Here is a 22,803-nt window from a genome sequence, read left to right as displayed (position 1 = left end):
CTGGTGTTTCTCCTACCGCATATCATGTCATAATCTAATGGTCACAACAAGTTTGGATTTATCCTATATTTTAGAGATGGTCATTTTCCATTACTACAGTTCATAAAAAAGGTTTCCACTCTCCTATGTGGGTGAGATATAGAACAAGCAACACACTTTAAATCCTTCTGCAGAAAGATTGTCATGGTAGGAAGTCACTGGGTAATTCCAGGCAGCAGTGCTGACCTTATACAATTCCTGTTCCATTTTCTTTAAAATTGCATGAGCCCAAGCAAGAAAATCATGGCCTGAAGGCTGCAAGAGAGTAATTAACTGAGGTGTCATTGTTCACTGTTTTTTAATTTTATCTGTTTTATACCTTAAGACATATTCACACTTGAAAGAGATGCTGCTCCCTTTGGCCATATAGCTGACACTGTTTGGAGAACCTGCTTCTGTTTCTATGCTTTATTTCTTATAAAAGAACATGTAAATGTAAAACTGTAAATACAGATAATTTGGTATAAAAATTATTATTTAAGTTTACATCAGCAGCCAATATCTAAAGATTTCTAGCAGAGCCCTGTGAACACGTTAGAAAGAACTGGGAAATATAAATAGACCTCACTGAAAGAGATTCCAAGAGTTCAGTCTCTTCAGATAATCAGCAGAAACATGGAAGTTATTTTGATCACAGGCTGCAAATCTCTACGTGAGGATGAGCATTATGCAGAGAATACGGCTTTTCCAGCTGTTTTGAGATACAAACACACCAAGACTTGAGTTTAAATAAAACTCAAGAATAGGTGTTCTCATCATGGAAAAGCAGTTCTGCTGCAGGGCAGGGAAATCACTGAATTCAAAAGAAGAAGCCATTAGGAAGCTCAATGAGACAGGAGACATCAATATCAGCGATGCCATTCCATGCTCCAGTTAAGAACAATTAGATCTGCCCTCCCTAACCATTCAGCAGTACCCGTGCCTGTCTTGTGGCAGTACTCACTTTCTGGAGGAAAAAGCACCAACAGAACAGAGGCTTTGCTGTGTAACCCAAAACGCAGTGAGATCTTGGTGAACCAAAACCAGGGCGCAATCCCTTGTCAAGAGGACTGCTCTTCTTCTCACGTAAGTTTTGGGATGTGACTTAAGTAACTCGTGAGTCAGTGCCCAAACCAGCTCTCCCAGTGAGTGGCTCAGTCTGACATTTTGACATCAGAACAAAATCATTTGAATTAACCCAACCACAAAAGAGTGAGGGCATGGTGAGTGCCCTCACCATGACCTCAGTAAGACTGTGTGCCTCCTGTCCTGCTAATTGCAGACAGATATCACAATGCCTTTCACCTGACAACGGCAAAGTCTACATGCAGGAAGTGGTAGGTACTGAGAGACATTGCTTCCTTTTTGCCTCCTGGTTCCCAAACGAAATAAATGTTCAGCAATGTTGCAAGCATCTTCCTTATCTGAACCATCACAACATTAACAAGCATCAAAACTCACATAAAGCATTCCACTGAGTGCCTGTATTGGCTGCTCAAGCTTTTCCTCTCTTCCTGTCTTAAGAAATAATTAGATAAAGAATTGCATAAATATTTAAATACTTTTGCAGAAGTTAGCTAGGGAAATGCAAGGCTGGGTCTGTGTCCAGGCACTCTTCCCAGTATTCAACCAAATATAAATAATTCTGGGAAACATTCTGTTTATTTTAGTATAGCATCAAGGCCATTTCATTTACAAGCAGAAATTTAAAGGATAAATAAATATTTGATAGTACAGTTGTAATTCTCCAAAAGATTTTGAAACACTTTTTATGATGATGTTTCAAGAATGAAGCATCTTTAGGTAAGCATTACACAGAAAATGCTTGAAAAATGATGTAAGATGAAGGATTTGCTTACCAACCAATACACACTGCAACCTCCTCAGGAAAACAGTTGAGAGCACAACCTGACTATTGACAAAAAACATCTCACTGTGCCCACAAAAGCATGTTTCTCAAGACCTAAAGCACTCAGAACCATGACCTTCATATTGGAGAAATCCCAATGTTCTGAGCTGTAGCTCTGAGACCACACACTTCAGAGAACCTCAAAGCAGAAAGCAGAAGGAAACCCTCTGCACTTGGATGACACTACCGGAGATCGTCCAAGCAATGCTAACTCTGCCACGTCACCACCAATTTTCCTGGAATTATCTACTTCTTTCAATTAGATTTGTTTTTTATTGTTGATTATTTGTCTTCTTTATCTAGAGCCATTTCCTGAGAGTCTGCATTCCCTGAGAAGTTCCAAGGATAGTGGACCTCGCTCCACTCCATTCCCATACTTCCTACAATCCTGCTCTCTGATGGAAGCCAGCAGGGCTCTGCAAAGCACCATTCCCTCATCTTTTCTTTGCTGTTGGGTGATCTATCAGCACAGACCATTCTGTTAGTAACAGGTCTGGCTCCTTTTTCCTACTGCTATATATTTGAGGTACAAGCATTGTGAAGAAAGGATGCCTGTTAACAGAAGCTGGCATATAAATATCTTAAAATGTAGTCTCTGTGTGGTATTGTGTGGTTCCTTCTAAAATTTGCTGTTATTTGCTGTATAGATGCAATGTGCCCATTCTGTTTGCCTGCCATCACATCCAAAGGAGTGCTGTGCAGGGAGCAGCCTGGAAGAGAGATGCTCAGGGACTCCATGGACTCTGGTGATTGAGAAGATGCTTTGGAAAGAGAAATTACAACACAAACTCACCATTGAAGTCTGTCAGTTTCTGAAGATCTTCTCCAAGCTCAGCAGTGACTGTCAGTGCCTGTTTCACCTTGAGGTTTGTTTCACTGTAATATATTACATTAAATGTAAAGGAATGAGTCCAGCTGTCCCTGAATGTGACTTCTATTCTTGAGGACTGTCTCCTTCCAACATACACCTTTTTTAACTGGTCAAAAGGATGAGGTTTTCTGTTTCAGTTGCAAAGACAAGCAGTCCAGAGAAAATCTGGATGTGGTATCAAAGAGGGTGAGGTGTCTGTGTCACAGTCACCACAGAGCATAGGACAAAGCATTTCATCCCCCTGTGCAGTTTACTGTCAACTCTGCCACTCATACTGCATGTAATCCTGAAGTATCTAAGCAAATAGGAGAGATCTGGATCTTCTCACATGGTATTATGGAATTGAAGAGCTCTGAAATTTAGGCTTAGCTAGCCAGGGAGGTGAGTTGAAATGCAACACTATTTGTGCAGGGCATCCTAAACTTCTCCCTGGCACTTGCATGTACCAGAACTATGGGTTCATTTTTAGGAGAGAGCAGATAGGAAAAATCCATAGGTCTCTATGTAGGGCCTGAAGAGATCAGTCTCTCTTGATCTCTCTGATCTTAGTCCTTCCACCAGCGCCAAAGTTCACAAGGGATGCTAGCTCTGGGCAATGCAGAAAAAGCCAACACAAACTGGGACACAACAATGAGGCCAGCTCCAGCTTCTGCCAATACAGATAAGATATAACTCTCCAGCTTGTGGCCAGCTGCACCCTCAGTAAACAGCACCTGCACAGAGCAGACCCTTGCAGCACCCAGGAGAACCACAGAAGGTTTGACCTTGTGCTGGCAGCAGTGATGGCCCTGAGGAGCAGGCTGGCTTACCCATCCAGTTCCGCCGTCTCAATGTACACCAGGCTGTGCGGCTCACTGCTCGACAGTAACAGTAGATCAGCCTGGACACAAACAGACACACTGAACATGAGCTGTGCAGTTGGAGGGCAGTGCACTGTTACACTGCTCATAGGTTCTGAACACTACAGTTCTCATCCCTGCTGATTAGTCTGCTTGTGAGTGACAAGGCAATAGAAGTAGTTACGGAGACTGAGTGTGAGCAGGATGGAGAGAAACTGTACTCACCGTCACAAAGTTGTTGTTTTCTAGTTTTATTATATCCCCCACTTGGATATTCATCCATTTTTCATCCTTCAACCTGTAAGAGAACTCCTAGTAAGTAGGAATGTAAAGCAAACACCACTTAGGAACATGGGGTGCCCTGCTCTGCTTCAGGACATACATGCCATCAGGGTTTGGGCTGCCAGTAAAAAGAAGCAGGTCTGCCACTGTATGGTCTGGTACATGCTGGGCTAAAGGATGACACAGAAAGCAGTAAATGTGGCTAGGGTGACACAGGAAAGGTTGAGACCACACACTGGTTGCTCCATTTCTCCTACAAAGGGCCATGCCATCTGCGAAAGAACCTCTCTTCTTTGCTGCAATAGATGCACCAACACCTGGGAAAATCTCCAGACGCATTGTGTCAGTTCTGGCTCCTCCAGGAAGGGCAGCAATGCAGGTGCTGCGCTGGAGGCATTCTGGTGCATCCAGCTAAGCCCCTGTCTGCAATGGCCTTTGCAGCACAAAACTGTGCAGGCACCCAGATGGACTGCAAGCACCAGTGTAACCAAATCAGCTTTTTGTTTATTTTCTAATGCAGAATGTCAGCACATTTCTCTTTCAATGCATTCATTTCCAAGATTCGATAACTAACATAAACTAAAAATCTGGTTTACTTAGCAGAAGGCACAAAAGTACATTCCTATCCTTTAGTTTCCAGTTGTATTTTTAACTGTTTTATCACCTGGTGGAGTTTACACAACATACTGCTATTTGCAGTACAGAAGGAAAAAAAAATCACAGAGACTTCACAGCTGTATACAGCTGTATCCTACAGGTGGGTAGACTCCATGGAGCCACAAGTAAACAGTGTGTCCATCTGCCACAACAGCCAAAGCCACCGATGTTTTTATTCTGAAGCACTAGCAGTACAATATTCAAGGTAAATTTGGAATGTTTAGAGTGCATTTTAAGTCTGAGGCATTAGGCACATAAGTAAACACACCCTAAGTATTGCAGAACGAAAGAGGAAGCTCTCTGTACTTCTTTTTTTAAAATCACTTGTTACTAAAGTCTAGGTTTGCTTAATGCAGAAGTAAATGCTATCAATATGGACACAGAGAGCCTTCCATGTCATTTCTATGGTAAAGAGTAAAATAATACCAGTTACTCATACATACATATTTCCATCCAGGAACAGAAACAGTTTACTTTCTGTCCGTGCAGTCACAGCTATAATGCCTGCACTGATTGTGTTACCATGCCTTCGGTTCATCAACTAGCCACATCATCCAGAACTGCATTGTGATTTAATGGAGCAAAAGACAATTGCATCTTAAATAGTTTGGTGATCTTCTGGAAGCCCAAAGAGTGGAAAATTAAGTGCTCTTCCCAGCAGTACATGTTCAGAATTACAGCAGAATAAACAGGACTTACATGCTATTGATCAGGACCTGGACTGGACGGTTGTTGACATGATTGTCGCTTTTGTGCCGATTCTGAAAATTTGATCAGTGTGTTAGAAAGCGTTTCCAGGAAATCATGCACATAGTAGCTGTAGGCAGTTCATTAACATTTTAGGTTTTCTCCCAGCTGGCTGAACGGGTAAGGCAGATTAGAGTCATAAGTGAGTCATAGCTGGGCTCATGTTTAGTTGGTAAGACAAGGCACAGCTGGATGGAAAGAGCAACAGGAGACACAGGGTGTGCTATCTGGAAGTGAAGAGGAAGGTAGAGCCCCATATGACATCTAGCACAGTCCTGATTCAACTGTCATTAGACATGCCTATCATGGTTTCATTAACTAAGCACCCAGAGACACCCATTCCTCTGCTCTGCTATAGGTAGTGGCCACGAGTTCTGGTACATTTCCTAGTAGACCTGCCCACAACCACTGGCCCTCCTAGGTGCACGCTAGCATTGAGACTCCATAGAGCATCAAACTTATTTTAATAATGACAGAAAACTGGATGTTAAAGTCAGCTCTGTCCTCTCATCACCCCAAGAAGTTGATAGAATTTAGACCACTACAGAAGCGGATTTCGGTCAAAGCAGGGCATGAGTGAAAGCACAGAGCTTACACACAGCTTGTATGCTTTTTTTGCTAGAAGACTTTTCTGAACTTTTCTAAGCTGAGTCTAGATGGCAGAGGATGAGTTGTTTGAAGTGGGAACCTAAGAACAGACTTCCATGCATGCCTCCATGCATATCTATCAGTTACCACATTTTCTGACATGCAGAGCACTTTGAGAAAGTCAGTGGACTGTTCAGTAAATAGGAAATTATGGCTCTCTTTTAGATAATGAACTACAGATTTCAGGACTTAATCTCATTTGGGCCAGAGATCATTAATCCAGCTTCCCACAGCTGGCTGTATTTACTTTGAGTGGTTTGCTTTAGTGATTGTGCTGAAGAATGATGGGCAAAATCCAAAGTACAGGACAGCAACACAAATCTTACAAAATCATCAATGGCATCCTTCACTCCTGATACAGCCAGCACCAACACCAGGGGCACCACCGTTGTGAACCAAGCCAGTGAGGAAATCTGAGGAATCAACTGCAGAAGAAGAGATCTAGGTTGAGAAACTTTTTTTGCCTTTTCAGCATATGGAAACAAAATACCTTTTTCTTGTGTAAGCTGCAGAGAGTTTGTTGTAGGATATTTGGATACAGAATAAAGACAGAAATACATCTCTGTCACTCAAAAATAGGAGAGAGTCAGGGAACCTATGCTTAGCTTATAGTCATAATTTAAGATATAAACATGGTGCTGTCAGGAAATGCAGTGGACTGCTCTTTCTTGTTGCTTGTAAAATTAGGATTATGAAATCCCCAGAGGATTTCTCTGGGGAGAGTGATATGAGCAAGCCTAGTTGAAGGACCCAGAGTTATCTGAGCAAAGCCTGCTGTGTAGAGCCTTCACATGCTTCTGTTTTGTTTCAGTAACTCTTCAGATTTTGCTGAAGTAAACTTCATGTCTGTGAACAGCACACAGCCGTTCCCAAGGCTCTTCCAAGATTAACAGAGATATTTTTGTTTCTAACATCTTGATTACTGAGAGGAACCAAGAGTTGAAAGTGAGTCTGCTGTGCCTTCACAATCTTATCCCAGCAGAGTTCTCCCCTTCCTCTTGAAGAACCGAAGGACACGTTTTTGTATGCATGGTGGTGTTGGGTCATGGAGGTGCTGGGTCAATATTTGGACTGGATGATATAACAGGTCTTTTCCAACCTTAAAGATTATGTGACTCTAATGATGTAGGTAACATGATAAGAGCATCACTACGTCCATCAGGATGTGTTTGGGCAGTATTAACAAGGTTAAACTAACACTTATGCCACCAAACATGCTGCTCTTTGTGTTTGGTTCGTCTATCACACAACACAGATCCTACAAGCACCATAAAATCCAGACAGTAAGAATGATGTTTAGAGGCAACCAGAGCCCCATGCAGAGCCATGTAACTTCTGCCTTCTCACTCAACTGGGAAGATGCATGTCTTAATGGGCTGCACTTACAGTGTAGGGAAGCAAGCATCCACAACCACCCACCACATCCATTCCTTCAAGTGCTACAGGAATGCAGTGAGCAGGTAGAAGAGGTAAAAAAATTAAATGGAGGAATTAGAAAATGCAAAGACTAAGTCCTGCCCTCCTTAGCCTAGTACAATGAAGAAAGCAGAACAAGCTCTATGCTTTTATATACCTTCACTCCTAGTTAGTTCAGCAAAAAACACAGATGAATAACTTAAGGTAAATAGCTTGAAATACCATGAATCTGACTGACTAACAGCTAGAGTGCAGCACAGCAACACAGGAACAATGCTGTCAGATTAGCTGAAAAAGGCACTTTTACTATAAGCTAGTTTCTTGAAAAATATATGTGGGCTGAAATAATTCATTCCCTGTAAATAACCAAAGATTACATATAATTTGCTATAGGTTGAACTACATCATGCCTAAGCATTACTGAGATGAGACAAGTATATCATTTGAAAAAAAAATGTAATTTTGTTAATTTGTGTGCACTGAAATGAGCAAATTTAAAATATCATCTTTAACATAACCAAAATTCTACCACTTTTTCTGTTGGCTATTTTTTTTCATATCATGCGTATTCTAGTATGATTTAACAATGAAAGATGATGCAGTTTTTACCTACGTTTTCTCAAAGTGCAAAGGGGCAGAAGTTCTAACACCAACTTCTCTGGTGTGTTCAGCTTTCAGATGCAATAGCATTGGCTATGGGCAAAGTTCAGCTCGATACCATTATGAGCTACTGGGTTCAGTGGTGCTGCCACTGCCTGACATGCTCCACATCAGGCTTTGTCCTTTCCCTGATGAGCAATATTCAGCTTTATGCAAATGAGCTGCAACTGTCAGACTTCCTGATGTTAACTCTCCTTCCATCCTTCCAAGGGAAACTCAATCACTTATTAATTTGTTCTTCTTCATGCTGCTTTAAGGTGGTCAAAGGAGTACAAGGAATTTGCCTTTAAACCTTTTATACTACAGAATGAATAAGTAATGCAAATCCAGGGAGAAGCGGGAGCACTCAGATGTAGACAGGGCAGGAGGATGGGGCATGAGAAAGTGTACACAATTTGCTGAAAACTGCAATTAATTTTTTTGTTCATTTAACTCAAACACTCATATCCAAAGCTAAGAGAGGAGCTTGCTTTTTTTCTGCCCTACTTTTTATCTACTTGAAGGTTTTACTGAGATGATAGCTCACAACAGGGAAATAGCTTACAACTATCAATGTGCAACCAGGTTTTGATAAAAGACAAAGCAATCTGTTTGAAACAGCACATTGAGTTCATACCTGCAAAATCAGCAAGAAAAGAAAGTAGGCATTGGCTATTCGCTGAAACTGTTCAAACAGGTTGAGAGGCAGGAAAGTGAAGAAGTTGTATTTCGATGTTTTAATTGAATTACTCTGTAGGGGAAAAAAAGGCAAAAAATAGGATTGGTAAAACAGGAAACAAAATTACAGCACAACCCATTTCAACTGTATTTTTGCTTGCTTATATTTAGCAATAGCATTGTTTCCAACAGGAGCTCAAAAAACATTTCCTTTTCCCCACACAGTCATGCTGAGTCTGGATAAACAGAGAATTCCTTATGGAATTAGTGAAAACATGATGCTCAGTTTACGCTGGTACAATTGCAGGTGGATGCAGGTACACACATACATTCAAAGAGACACACTGTCCTTTTAATATTCTTTGCACTTACAAGACGTACAAAGAGAATTACTGCATATATATATATAACTGGAATACAAGCTAGACAATTCGTTGGTTGAGACTTCAAAACAGTGTTAGAAAGCGCATGCTAATCCACTTACCTGTAACTAGTCCTGAGCCTACCAGCTTCAGGGGCTATCAGTCTTCCTTTCCAGAAGAGCACAACGTTACCATTTTTAGCTAATTCAGCAGCCTCTCACTCAGCAACTTGGGGCAGTGGCTTATTTCTATACCATAGAGACCACTTGAACAAGGTGTTGCACAAACAGATGCTAATGAAGAAGTCACCATTTCACTCAACCATCTGCTGCTTTGTTCCCTATTTCCAGTTTCCTCTTCTAATTGTAGTCGTCCCCCCTCAGCCAGAAGCAATGGCTGGTCTCCTGTCTTCCTTCTTCAACCCAAAGGACCCACGCTTGGTATGATAGAACTGGGTACTTTCTTCCCTGCAGATGAGAGCACTTTGGTTCAATTGCTCTCCACCATGGCTCAACTCATTGTATCAAGATAACAAGACACTGCTGTCTAAATCTACAGAGGTTTTAGTTCTGCCGAAACTTTGTAGCATTGTTTGGAGCTTCCCAGCACCCCAGATGACAGAGCAGCATCTTATCATGCCTCTCAGCAGCAAGGTAGCAGCAGTCGCTAGGTTATTTAGTATTTTCCTGGCAGATTGAATAGTACTGAAGATCTCCCCATGTGCAAGGCTGTGGTAGCAACATGAGAGCCCAGCTACACGTGTGGTAGCCATGAGCTACACGGGATGAGTGTCCAGCATCAACATAGAGGTTTACTGTTTTCAGGTGTAACCTTGTTGGAGTATCAATGGGCCAAGGTATGGATGGTTGCTTGAAATACAGGGTCCCAAGAACACAACGAAGTGTGAGGGGACACAGTGAGCAAAGCCAAGAGTCTTGACACCAAGATCCGAAAGAGCTATTTACATCTGGACAGGCAAGCATGACACATTAGATTCTTTCTCAGCCTTAAGAGAATCTTGTTGCCTATTTTACCTATCACTTTGGGAAAATGGCAGCCACTTACTACTTTTGGTATTGATGTGTACTGGATTTTCCTTTTACATTTTCCTTTTATTAAGCATTCACACAGGGCTAGCCCTGTAAGTGTGTATGCCATCTGTTGCCAGCACATCTAAAATTTCTCTCAGAGAAGCTCTCCACAAAAATAAATAAATAAATAAAGGCTATTAACCCCCTACAAGGAAACTTAAAGTGCACAAGAAAATAGATACTGCAAGGTGCACTTTCATCCAGTGGTAGGTTTGCTGATTCAGTAGAAGAACAAGTGGCAACAACAGTATTATAATCACCTTTAGAGATGGCTAAGCTGGTGGGTGCATGGGAGATACTAAATATGAACCAGAGACCATTCCAAGTCCATGCATTAATCCAGGTCCTCTACTTCTAAATCAACTCACAGCAGCACGTTTCCATCATTAAATCAATTATGATATTCACTGTGAGGTGTGTGAGGGGGAATCAGTCTGATTTTAGGCAGCTGCTGGATTTCTGGCCATGTCCCTGGAAGTATAAAGTACAGCTAAATTCTTCAGCATTAACTTTGTGTTTTATCCTTTTGTACAGGCCAATGAATAAGCTGCAAAAAGACCAGAGATGGAAATATCCTTCACAGAAGAGTGAAGAGCTGGGCTCAAGAGATGAGTACCAGCTATCCTCATATAAAACAATATTGTCTGTCTCTTGGCATCAAGAAGTCATCCACGGTGTGTTTAACTCTGGCTGTGATCTAAATATCTTGACACTTCCTTAAATTTGGATCATTTCAAAATTCATCTATAGAGGAGATGTGCTGCATACAGGCTCCATGGAATGGACACTGCTAAAACAAGGCAAAATGTAACATCCTATGCATACAACATATTCAGAGAATTAAATGACAAGTTCGTGTCCACCAGACAGAGTCTGACAGATTGTAAAACAAAATCTGGATCAAAAGACGCGCAATGAACTGAAGAAAAAATATCACTGCCACTTAAAAAAGAGAAGACAGTATCTACGGGAAAAAGTCTGTACAGGGGACTTGACCCTCATGCGTCACCAGATTTCAGAGGGTCACATACAACATGGGAAAAACTGCTCTGTAAAACTCACACAAAGCTTAAAGGACTTTGCCTGCAAAAATCTCAGAGGTGGATAGGAAAAGAAAGGGAGCGGTTTAGTTCAATTCCTGCCTTCTATTTCTGTCCATTAATTACGTCAGGAAAACCACTGACTGAACCAGACATTCATTGCATTTCCTATTGCCATTAGGCACACTAAAACGCCCAAACCTAACAACTTCCACATGTTTAACTGCTGGGATCTGAGCATCCAGGCTTATCTCCACAGTAATTGAAGACAGTGATATTGTTTGTTATGTGCTGATTTGGGAACACGGCACAGTCAGGAGGAAGACAGGTAGAGTCAGAATGGAGCTTCTCATTTCTCTGAAATCTAGAATTAAAGCCAAACACTGGAAGAAAAGAATTTCCAATAATCACTGTGAAGATTTAGAATGAGAGGTGATGGCCTCAAGCTGCACCAGGGGAGGTTCAGACTGGATATTAGGAAAAACGTCTGCTCAGAAAGAGTGGTGATGCACTGCCACACGCTGCCCAGGAAGGTGGTGGAACCACCATCTCTAATTGGTCTTCTCCAACCCACATGATTCTATAGTTCTTCAATTTCTAATTGAACATCTAAGTTGTGCATGGCCCTCAGGGGCCAAGGAAATATAAATACTGAATGATGAAAACAGGTTATGCCAAACCTCAGCCTCTCCACCTGAAATTTCTGCAATTTCAAGGAGAAAGCTGAAGCTCTGTGTGAGGGTTCATTATCATGTTACCCTGAAATATTTGGGTGCTGCATATGTTGACACCTTGGGCTCTGTGTTGGCTACAGGAAGCCTTGATTGGGCATTGCTCTAGACCTTGTTCTAGTTCATGTTGTCTGATACCACTCAACCACAGCTGACATCCTGACTCTGGGACGGGAGCTACAGACTCGCGCAATGTATTAAGCAGTCAATAAGCAGTCAACACTTTATGAGCAATGCATCAAGTGCATTATTCTCACCCAGAATCACAGAATCACAAGGTTGGAAAGAACCTACAAGATCATCTAGTCCAAGTGTCCACCCATTACCATTGCTACAAGCTACTAAACCATATCTAGTAGCTCCTCATCCAGATGCCTCTTGAACACTGCCTGGGACGGTGACTCCACCACCTCCCTGGGCAGGCTATTCCAGTGCCTGACCACTCTCTGAGAGAAAAAGTTTTTCCTTACGTCCAATCTAAACCTTCTCTGGTACAACTTGTGGCCATTTCCTCGGGTCCTATTAGTTGTCTGGGAGAAGAGGCCAAACCCCTCCTCACCACAACCCCCCTTCAGGAAGTGGTAGAGTGCAATAAGGTCTCCTCTGAGCCTCCTCTTCTCCAGACTAAACAATCCCAGCTCCCTCAGCCGCTCCTCATAAGACTTGTGCTCCAGACCCCTCACCAGTTTTGTTGCTTTTCTCTGGACATGTTCCAGGGCCTCAATGTCTTTCTTGTAGTGAGGGGCCCAAAACTGAACACAACACTCAAGAATGGTCCTGGCCCATGCTCTACCTTTAGGGAATGAAATTCACATGTGGGACAAATGATGGAGAGGAAAAACTTGTGAGCAGTAACTGTGAAGAGATCTTTCAGGAGCTCCTCATTCTACAGAACTACAAAAATCACATACTCACAAAAAGCAGCTCTGTGGGACAAGAACCAAATCCTTGGTTCTGTCCCAGTCTTCATGGTTGAGCTTGGGCAGCCCTTCCATGTGTCTACATCCAGGAGGACTCAGCACAGTCACCCAGCCCCAGACTCCCCAGATGCAAAGCTTGACACAAGAGCCTGTGGGCGAGAGATGAGTCTCATCTGCTCTTTTCAGGAGCTCGATTCACACCTCCTGAAGGTGTGACTCCACCGAAATGCTGTCCCTAAGAATAGTGCTCATAGCACCGTGGTTACACACGTCCAGATCTGGCAGATGAGCTGTTGCTTTGGGGGTGTTTTCAGGAGCCTGCCTCTGACGTCAGGCCATGGGCAGACGCTTGGCAGATGGCTCCTGCTTTTGTTCACAGAACTAACGTGTCACCTCCACACCATGAAAGCCAGTGGAAATAGGAGACTCTGCTGCTTTTGTGGTCATATTACAGGGGCTAAAGGCAGACTGCCAGCAAAGGCAGGGTATATTATTGTCCACCTGAATTTATACCCCTCACTCAGTCATATGTTGTTCTCTAGCAACTGTATAACCTCGCCCAAAACAAATCTTGAAGAAAACTTGGCTGTCTTGTGGGGAGTTGAGGTGCCTGATACCTGTGTAACACAGGGTACAGAGCAGGGAAGCAGCTGAGAAGCAGGAGTGGCCTTCCCCATGATCTGATAAAGCCTTGTGAGGAGATGGCAGGGGTGAAATTCAGTGGTATTTTGTTCACCTGCAGGACTGCAATTTGGAAGCATGCACGTGCCATATGCAAAAATGTGACCCTCACACTGTTAATATGCTCAAGGACATATTTGAAAAACTTGTGAAACAGGGCACGTGGTGCCACCGAGGCTTTGCTTTTGTAGGGAGGCCAGGATACCCACATGAACATTGCTTTAAGCCTAACAAGTCCATTGCTTCTTTCTTAACAGTGGGAAACAGCCCCAGCTCAAAAGGATACTGAGAAAGGGCTTCAGTAAGCCAGTGGCTTCATCAGGTGCCTGTAAGGACCTCATTCAGAAGTAAAAGGACTACCAACAGAAATAAAGGGCAGGCTGAACACCAAAAACAGACAGACTTATATCCAACCCACGTTCCTCTATTCTTTCTCTTTGTTTCTTTTTTTTTTTTAACAGCTTCAGGAATTTATTACCTATACAGCCCCTTGACCCTCTCTGCTTCTTGCAACTAAAAATAAACTGACTTCCAGGATCGACTCACACAATCAGTATTCCAGGAAAATCTCTAGGAACATACACTCAGTGAGCTCTGTTTCCTTTCCTTCTGCCTGCAGACATCCCATGCATGACAGAGCTGTTACTCAGAGTAGCATCACAGTAGTGCAGAGCTGTGCAAATGGAGGTGGCATGGCTTGTCAATGGGACTCAGACCCATGACAAGCCCTGTCCAGCTTATCTGCTGCTTCTGGCTGGGTTCTCTAAATGGACCTCTGGATCTGGATCTTCAACTCACCTTGACAGAGCCTGCTCTGTCTCCATGCAGCAGAATTGCACTTTTGTCAGCAAGGACACATTAACCTGCACTGGGGGACCTCCAGGTCTGCTGCAGCTCCCTGCCAGTGCATCAGTGAATCCTTAGATGGATCCAGCTCACACCTTACTAATGGTAAAAAGAGCACTGCAGGTTGCTGCCGTTGTTCCTCCTTGAGAAGCTGCTCAGACCACTTTGCACATCATCAGAGTACACTCCCTTCAGCCTCAGGCAAGACAAACGGGGCAATCATTGGCAGGTTTGGGATGTGATCAGAGGGCAGCCACACTAACAACATTCCTAAGGATATGACTCTCGCCATCCTCGGATGGTAGCACGAAAGCACAGGATGTGGACCAGAATCTGTGCCCCCTGTCCCAGCTCTTTGCTTTCCCAAACTCCAAAGGGATAAGAAACCAGCAGTTGCTCCAGCCTGGGTTGATGTGCATTGGCTGTAGGAGGTTATATACACCCTCCTTGTTTCACTGGAGACTTCATTAGGTGACCAGGGAAAACAAAAAGTGCCCAAGCAGCCCCCTCACTGCAGAAAGGATGCTGGTTTGACCCTAGGTCCTGATCCAAGACAAAATTTGTCATTGACTCATAGGTCCTGCACTTCCTCTCCTATTGTCTGAAAGCCAATTTCAAAGTTGTTTTCACAGCCCTTCATGACGTCCTAGTGCAGCTGTGCTGAATTCCAATGTGAAAGCAAAGAAATAAAAGGCAATGGGAATCTAAGCAAACATTAAAAACCCTCAGAAGAGATTTTCCTCTCCATGCCCATGGACTGAGAGGTTCAGGGATGTCCCACAGTGGTGAATCCCCATTGCAGCGGTGCTGGGGACAAGGCAGCCAGACTGCATCACAGAAGTCACAATAAAACCCCTTAAACCTTGATGGAACACTTCTGGCATCCGCTTTTCACTTTATTTCAGCCGTTAACACAGGCAAACCTCTTGCAGAAGTCAGGAAGGATCTGCCTGTCTGAGGTGTGAATAAATACAGGATTAGGACTTAACTTTTTGTATTTACAGACCTACACTGGGTCTGTTTCTGTGCTGCAATAAGTCCTTGCATGTCACCCCTTCACGGTTTGTTTCTGACTCATTCCTAACTAATTTTGTGAGCTGGTGGGTAGTACGTACCTTCACACTCAGCCCTTCCAGTTAACTGCACAACGCTTTCTTATAAAGGTTGGATTATTTTTCTAAGTTACCACGTTCTTGCTGTGCAGTATAAAGCCAAGGGTGCCTACGGCTGCCCCACTCTGAGAGCTCTGGTTTCAGCTTCACACCAATCCATATAAATCCCGAGCCAACCAGAGCCATCACTGTAAGATGCTGCTCTTAATCACAGCAAATGATGTTGGACATTAGGAAAACTTATCCAAAAGAGTGGTGAGTGGATCACTGGAATAGGTTTCCCAGGGAGGTGGTGATGTCACTGTAAGGACATGGTCAGTGAGCATGGTGGGGGTGGGTTGGCAGCTGGACTAGATTATCTTAGAGGTCTTTTCCAACATTAATGATTCTGTGATACTACAAATAATCATCAGCAGACACCTTAAGAAGCACCACCAGATAAGAGATACTTCCCTTGACCCTATCTCAGCCAAGACTCTCTGTTCAGATGAATCAGTGAGACCACCCTCATTGTCCAGCTGACAGTAGGACACACCTCACAGCACTTGGCCTGCGGGGGTAAGCCTTCAGCTCTTCCTCTGGGACTGTCCCTCTGCCTCCATGGTAAGGTGATTTCTACCAATGCAATCCTTATACCCTTCTCCACCCCTTTAGTTTCTGCACCATCATACACCACCACCAAAACCTCAAACACTCTGCCAGTGCTCAAATCAGGGGCTCCACAGATGGAGCAACATCTCTGAGACATGCTGCTTTCTGTCTCTTGGGTTGTTTTCTGCTGAGCCCCAGGAGCATATCTGTTCTCTGTATTCTCCTGCAAATCAAAGTGGGATGGATCTGGACATGCCCTTGCATGAATCGGCAAGCATCATTTTCTGTGGTGCAGCACTATATTCCCGCAAAGCTGGTTTGAGAGTATTCAAGAGTTGCTTCATATCCAGCTGCTCCCAGGGCTGATGTCACCCTCCACACACACAATAGATTTTTCAGGCTTTTTTCCTCCCTGTTTCTTCCTTCACAGATATCCTGTAGACTTTGTACCGCAAAGGGAAGATAACTACAAATGGCTCAGGGCCAGCACACTCACCCGACTGTACGTGCCCACTTCCCTGTTCTCACCAAGCAGCTCTGTCCCTTTCATCCATGCCTACACAAAAGAACTCTCTTTTTAGTGAAAGGCTGAAACCTGCACACCAGCTGCGACACACAGCCTGGCTGCAGTAATAAAGCAAAACACTACGCCTCTGTTTGCATTTCCCTTTCTTCTCACTGGCCTTTCTCAGCAGCTGCCTCACCCTGGAGAAACATTTACTGCCTCACCTAGCTTTGTTACAGGAACCTGTTCTATAGGTTCTAAGGATAACATGGCCTTAAGTTACCAAGTAAAATAAACTTTATCCCTGTGGCTTTCACTGTATAAAATGCTTTCTAGGTCTCGTTTTACATTGCTGTGTTTTCTTCTTGTTTCTGCCCAGGGTCTCCATTCATAGAATGTAGTTTCGTATGTGCTGCTGGTGAGGAGTTTGGACCATCTTGTTTCTGCTGGACAACACCCTAGTACTCAGCAGTGCAACACCAGTGTTCAGAGAAGTCTGAATATGAGGAAGGGACTCAGGTTTGACCCTTCCAGTGGAGTGAAACACTAGTAGAGGATCATGCATATACCAATGTATCATGAGACTCCCTTTTTAGCATTTCCAGAGGTGCCCAGCAACTCACAGGATAGGACCTAGAGTAACTTCTGGGCAAGGTTAGTCACTTTCATAAAACATGTAAATGCATCTTTAATAAAGGGACTCAGGATTTACTGGAAATAAGCAGCCAAGGACATGGTGTTCACCCCCATACAGCATAGGCAGTGCTTGCATCGCTACTTACAGTATTTTGGTACCTCATCGCCCACTCACCTTCAAGATTTTTATCTTTCTGGACAGTTTTCTAGAATTTCTAAGTCTCAGTCTACACTGGACTCCAGAAAGCATTAGCTATAGGTGACTAAATTGAATGGTACAATTAACCAAAATGCAGTGCCAGGATTTAACAGCTGGCCCTTCAGCTGTGTGCACTTTCACACCCAATCGAAGGACTCTCCAGAGCTCTCACAGTCCTCTCCTTGATCTTATAGGTTCATAGGTACATTAGGTTGGAAAGGACCTACAAGATCATCTAGTCCAACCATCCTCCTATCACCATCCCTACCCACTAAACTACTAAATCAAATCCCTTAGCACCTCATCTAAACTCTTCTTGAACAGCACTAGGGATGGTGCCTCAACCACCTCCCTAGGCAGGCCATTCCAGTGCCTGACCACTCTTTCAGAAAAAAAATGTTTCCTCAGGTCTAATCTAAATCTTCCCCGGCGCAACTTGTGGCCATTCCCTCTCGTCCTGTCATTATTTATCAGGGAGAAGAGGCCCACCCCCTCCTCACCACAACCCCCCTTCAGGAAGTGGTAGAGTGCAATAAGGTCTCCTCTGAGCCTCCTCTTCTCCAGACTAAACAATCCCAGCTCCCTCAGCCGCTCCTCATAAGACTTGTGCTCCAGACCCCTCACCAGTTTTGTTGCCCTTCTCTGAACACGCTCCAGGGCCTCAATGTCCTTCTTGTAGTGAGGGGCCCAAAACTGAACACAGTACTCGAGGTACAGCTGTACCAGAGCTGAGTACAGGGGGATGATCACCTCCCTGCTCCTGCTGGCTACACTATTTCTAATACAGGCCAGGATGCTGTTGGCCTTCTTGGCCACCTGGGCACACTGCCGGCTCATGTTGAGCCGAGCATCAACCAACACCCCCAGGTCCTTTTCCTCTCTACATTCTTCAAGCCATTCTGCCCCAAGCCTATAGCATTGCATGAGGTTATTGTGGCCAAAGTGCAGGACCCAGCACTTGGTCTTATTGAACCTCATCCCATTGAGCTCAGCCCAGCTGTTCAGCCTATCCAAATCCCTCTGAAGGGCCTCCCTACCCTCAGGCAGTTTGACACATCCTCCCAACTTGGTGTCATCTGCAAACTTACTGAGGGTACACTCAATCCCCTCATCTAGGTCATCAATAAATATATTAAACAAGATGGGCCCCAATACTGACCCTTGGGGGACACCACTCGTAACGGGACGCCAGCTGGACTTAACTCCATTAACCACTACCCTCTGGGCACGGCCCTCCAGCCAGTCCTCCACCCAGAGAAGAGTGAACCTGTCCACACCACAGGCTGCCAGTTTCCTCAGGAGAATACTGTGGGAGACCGTGTCAAAGGCCTTGCTGAAGTCCAGGTAGACTACATCAACAGCCTTTCCCTCACCTACCTGTCTGGTCACCCAGTCATAGAATAATCTTGGTTATTTGCAGATCCTTCGCTATGTAAGAGATAAGCTGGGAAGCAGGGACATGTAGTTATCTTTGTGAGTGGCTTTTCAAAAAATAGACTCAGCACCAGAAGAGTTGTTTGTTCTCTCCGCTCTGACATCATGTACACTTCCCTCCTACTTCCCTGTCCCACTTCCGCTCATAGTCCACACTGCAGTAAACCAATGAAAAATCTTAAACACGCTCATAGCAGCAGTGTTCACCTCAGAACTCTAATTGTAGGCTTTAAGGAAATCAAATGCACTTTCCCTGTCTCAAACCACCAGGCTTGATGAAGCATTTGTACTGTATAGTCCTTTACATATACAATCTACAATGCATTTCATGTTCACAACACATGCAGCAGTGCTATACTTAGCATGGCTCTAGCCTCATGGATGACAGGTGATCGCTGTTTATCATTCAGCTCATGCTGCCAACAGATCAGCTACACTGAAATCTTTAGACAAGGCTAATGGCAATTCTAAGTTTCTATCTTATGAGAAATCACAATATATTGAAATGTTGATTTTTTTTCTACTTATGAAAGGACCAAGAAAATACAGACAATGTGCCTAAACAAAGCATGACTCAAAGGAGCTCCTAAGCAAAACTGAAGGATGAATTTCATTGCTGAAATTTAGATACGCAATTCACAAAATTCAATGCAATATCAGTTGGCAGCTGCACACACTTCAAACGAATGCAGCTTTAGGATTGCCCAACCAGGAGATGGCCCTGCAGCCAAGCAGCATGGCTGTACCATCTGACCTAGTCCTTCTCTGCACACAAGGAATGCAAACATTTCTGGGAATCGAGCTGCCCAGGGGCCTGCCTGGCAGAGCTGGTTGATGGGCAGCCTATATCATGGTGCTTCTTGGAGTCACAGACTTCATGGCATAATGTGAGCCCAGTAAGGCTGTGAAGGAGATGGAAATAAAACCTGGCAGGAAGCCATGAAGGCCAGATCAAAACCTTCCTGTCAGAGAAGATTTCACTGCCAGAGCTGAGGAACTGACACATTTCCTTTTATGTTTTACTTTAAATGGAGCCACATTTCCAACAGAAATTTCCCCTACAGGTTCCCTATCAAAAGACCTTGGAGGACCTGATCCTACAAACACTTAGCTCACAAAAAAATTCTGGAAGTGTATAAGGTCACCTGTGTGATTTTCTAGCATAACGTCTCCTTTGACCGCCTGTTTGCGGGGCTAAGCTGCATGGGTGACTCAGTAGTGAACCACCTCTGTGGTGTGTCCTCTGCCACATCAGATCTCCCATTTCTCCACAGGACACAGAAACGAGCGCTGCCCAATTCCTTCTGAGAAGTCCACGGAATTAATTCTCTAGATTTACTTTCTGCAGTCATAGCTACAGTTCACCCATTCTGTGCCCTTGTAACAGAAAATTGAAGATGTTGGGAAAGCACCTTGTGGTGTGAGGACATGAAGTGGATGTAATGGCATCTGTGTCTACAACTGCAACAAACAACATTTTCTGGTTACTTACAGCATATTCAAACTGCAGGTTAAAACCTCGGTTGTTTGCTTGAAGGTGTCTCTCTTCCTCTGCAAAGAAGAAGATGAATCACATTAGACATGCCTGAAGGTACGCAGAATCAATACAAGCGTGAATGAAGCATCAGAAAGACCAATTGGAGCTGCTAGAAGGTGATGTCACCTGGAATCTGTGCCGTGTTCTAAATGTCCCACTTTTGAGAATTAAAGAGTCTTGGTATTGATAGAGCAATTTGTGGGTACACATTTTTCACCTTCTCCTGGACAGGAATTAACATTCAGCTGGCCCTGCTCACTATCCATGTCCTGCTCCATCTCTTGCCCTTGATGTTTGTGAGACTGTTTCTATGGGCGTATTGTTAGTGTCATTCTTCTACTACAAATGCACACTCTAGCATCACTCCACAGATGGGACATCACCACTGCACTCATCCTGAAATCAAAAGCCACTGGAAGGGATTTCAAGAGGTCACCAAATCTATCCTCTACCTCAAGAGATGGTCATGCCTGTCACTCTCAGTAAAAGTTCTTGGAAGTTTCAGTAATGCCTATTCTTCCAATTGCCTATTCCAGGATTGCACTGTCCTTCCCACGGGTGATGTTTTTCTCCCATTATCTAAAGTAAGACTTGTTATTTCAATTTAAACAAATTGTATCTTCTCCTGAGATGATCAAAGGCACTCTTCTGCTCCCTGTCATTTCCTTGTGCTTCTTGCCAAGGACACAAAGCCCACATATGAGTTCACAATGGAGTGAAGGCTGCTCAGAATTGCTGCAGTTTACCCTTGGAAAGAAAACACAACTCTTATCTTTAGTCAGTTCTTACAGTTTGATCTGTCCAAAGTGGCACCACTCTTGCTGCTTTCCAGTGGGCTTTCCAGCTAGTCCACCTCATTCTGGAAGCACAGAACCCAAAATGAGCCTTAGTTTGTGGCCAAGGCCTTACCACAGCAGAACAGACCATAAGGGAAACCCCACCTACCCTTCTGACAATGATTATTTTAAATGGAAAATCACCTAGAAGCTATTTAATATAATATTCTTTTGTACCACTAGCACTTGGTAGACAGTGTGCCAGAATATGACCCAATGGGGCAGATCCTTTCTGGCACAGCTGATGCCCCATCAGACAATACAGACCCTTGATTTATCCTTACTGAAACTCAGCCAAACCTCTTCAGACTACTCCTCCAGGTAGTCAGTTCTTCTCTTACCTTTCAGTGTGCTTGCAGCTCCTGCCAGGAGCAGGTTTACTAACTGTGCTCTTTAGTCTGCTGGTCTAGCAGGAAAATAAAATACTGAATACCAGATCCAGGATACATCCACGATGACTCTCTTGAGTTCGATTATCAGTCATCTATAACTGTTCTCAGTGTATTTTTTTTCTCAAAAATTTTGGCAATTGGTCTCCAGTGATTTTATCTCAAGCATCTCTCTCCAGTTTACTTGTAAAAATGCTACAAATGACAGCCAAGACAGATCACAGATATCTAAGGCTTCTTTGTTAGCCCTCTGGCTATCACTAACACAGAATTAATTTGGGTTGGATGTAGTATTTCTGGACTGCTGGCTGTTAATCATCTCTTCCACCACTCACTTTGAAGTGGCTCGTTTGACTGTTTCAACCTTCACTCAAGAAATGAAGTGTATGTATCTATAATTGCTCAGCTTTTCTTCTTCCCTTGTTCAAAGGCAGGGGTTTGTTGCACTGTTCTGAACCCTACTTGCCTGTGCTCTGGAGTCTCTCCAAGGCAGCAGGCTCCAAGCTTTCCTCTTCCTCACTAATCTGCTCCACTCCTTCTTTATTCCAGCCCCAAACATCTCCCCTTGTCCTATGTAGGAAGCCAAATAATGTGTAACATGCTAACTAAGAAAAAACATATTTCAGATTCCTCAGCATGATTTCCCCAACATTTTCCACTGCGCAGCAGACACAGAATGTATTGGATCTTCCTACTACTAGAAGGGTTACTGAACCCAAGAGAACTCAGCTTCTACAGATCAACTTTTACTACCTTTTACATCCTCACTGGCTTTTTTTTTCACTTTGAGCTTTGCCATGCAGTTTGTGCTGTATAAAACAATGTTGTGTGCACCTTCTAGAAGCATCTTTCCTCTGTCTGAGGGGAAGGTGATTCCACCACTCCATTTATTCACCCTTCTGAGCCTCGCTGAATCATCACAGCTTTTACTCCTGACCTTAATACCAGTTACTTAAGGAAATCACAGTTCTGCTTAACTCTCCCCATTTCCAAATTTCCTTCTCCAGAGATCTGAGTTAATAACCCCTCATATTCACCAAGACCTCATTCCTGAATTCCATTTTAAACATTTTGCTGTTGTCACTTTCTCTCAGGCAACATAGCACCATTTTGCCACCATTGCCTTTTACACTACCTGCTGCTCTCAAGTACTCAGCCAGCTCCTCCCTGCTGAAGGCAGTCACTCCTG

The 22,803-nt window shown here is 43.7% G+C and overlaps 1 protein-coding gene across 2 annotated transcripts in view; it reads right to left on the bottom strand.

Annotated features, from left to right (window-relative positions):
- LOC136050883 (phospholipid-transporting ATPase ID-like) overlaps nt 1-22,803 on the bottom strand; it is a 79,517-nt gene that overhangs the window by 32,170 nt on the left and 24,544 nt on the right. For both annotated transcript variants that reach the window (XM_065740063.1, XM_065740062.1), the window contains exons 3-9: nt 20,345-20,403; nt 8,664-8,777; nt 6,298-6,396; nt 5,276-5,337; nt 3,863-3,935; nt 3,608-3,678; nt 2,721-2,803 (exon numbers count right to left, since the gene is read on the bottom strand). In XM_065740063.1, the coding sequence (XP_065596135.1) occupies nt 2,721-2,803; nt 3,608-3,678; nt 3,863-3,935; nt 5,276-5,337; nt 6,298-6,396; nt 8,664-8,777; nt 20,345-20,403 (561 nt within the window). The remainder of the gene's footprint in view (nt 1-2,720; nt 2,804-3,607; nt 3,679-3,862; nt 3,936-5,275; nt 5,338-6,297; nt 6,397-8,663; nt 8,778-20,344; nt 20,404-22,803) is intronic.

The sequence above is a fragment of the Cyrtonyx montezumae genome, unplaced genomic scaffold (genome assembly GCF_038088225.1).
Source record: "Cyrtonyx montezumae isolate F1298 unplaced genomic scaffold, pur_monq_1.0 scaffold_25, whole genome shotgun sequence".
Lineage (NCBI taxonomy): Eukaryota > Metazoa > Chordata > Aves > Galliformes > Odontophoridae > Cyrtonyx > Cyrtonyx montezumae.
This window is presented reverse-complemented; position numbering and strand designations above follow the sequence as displayed.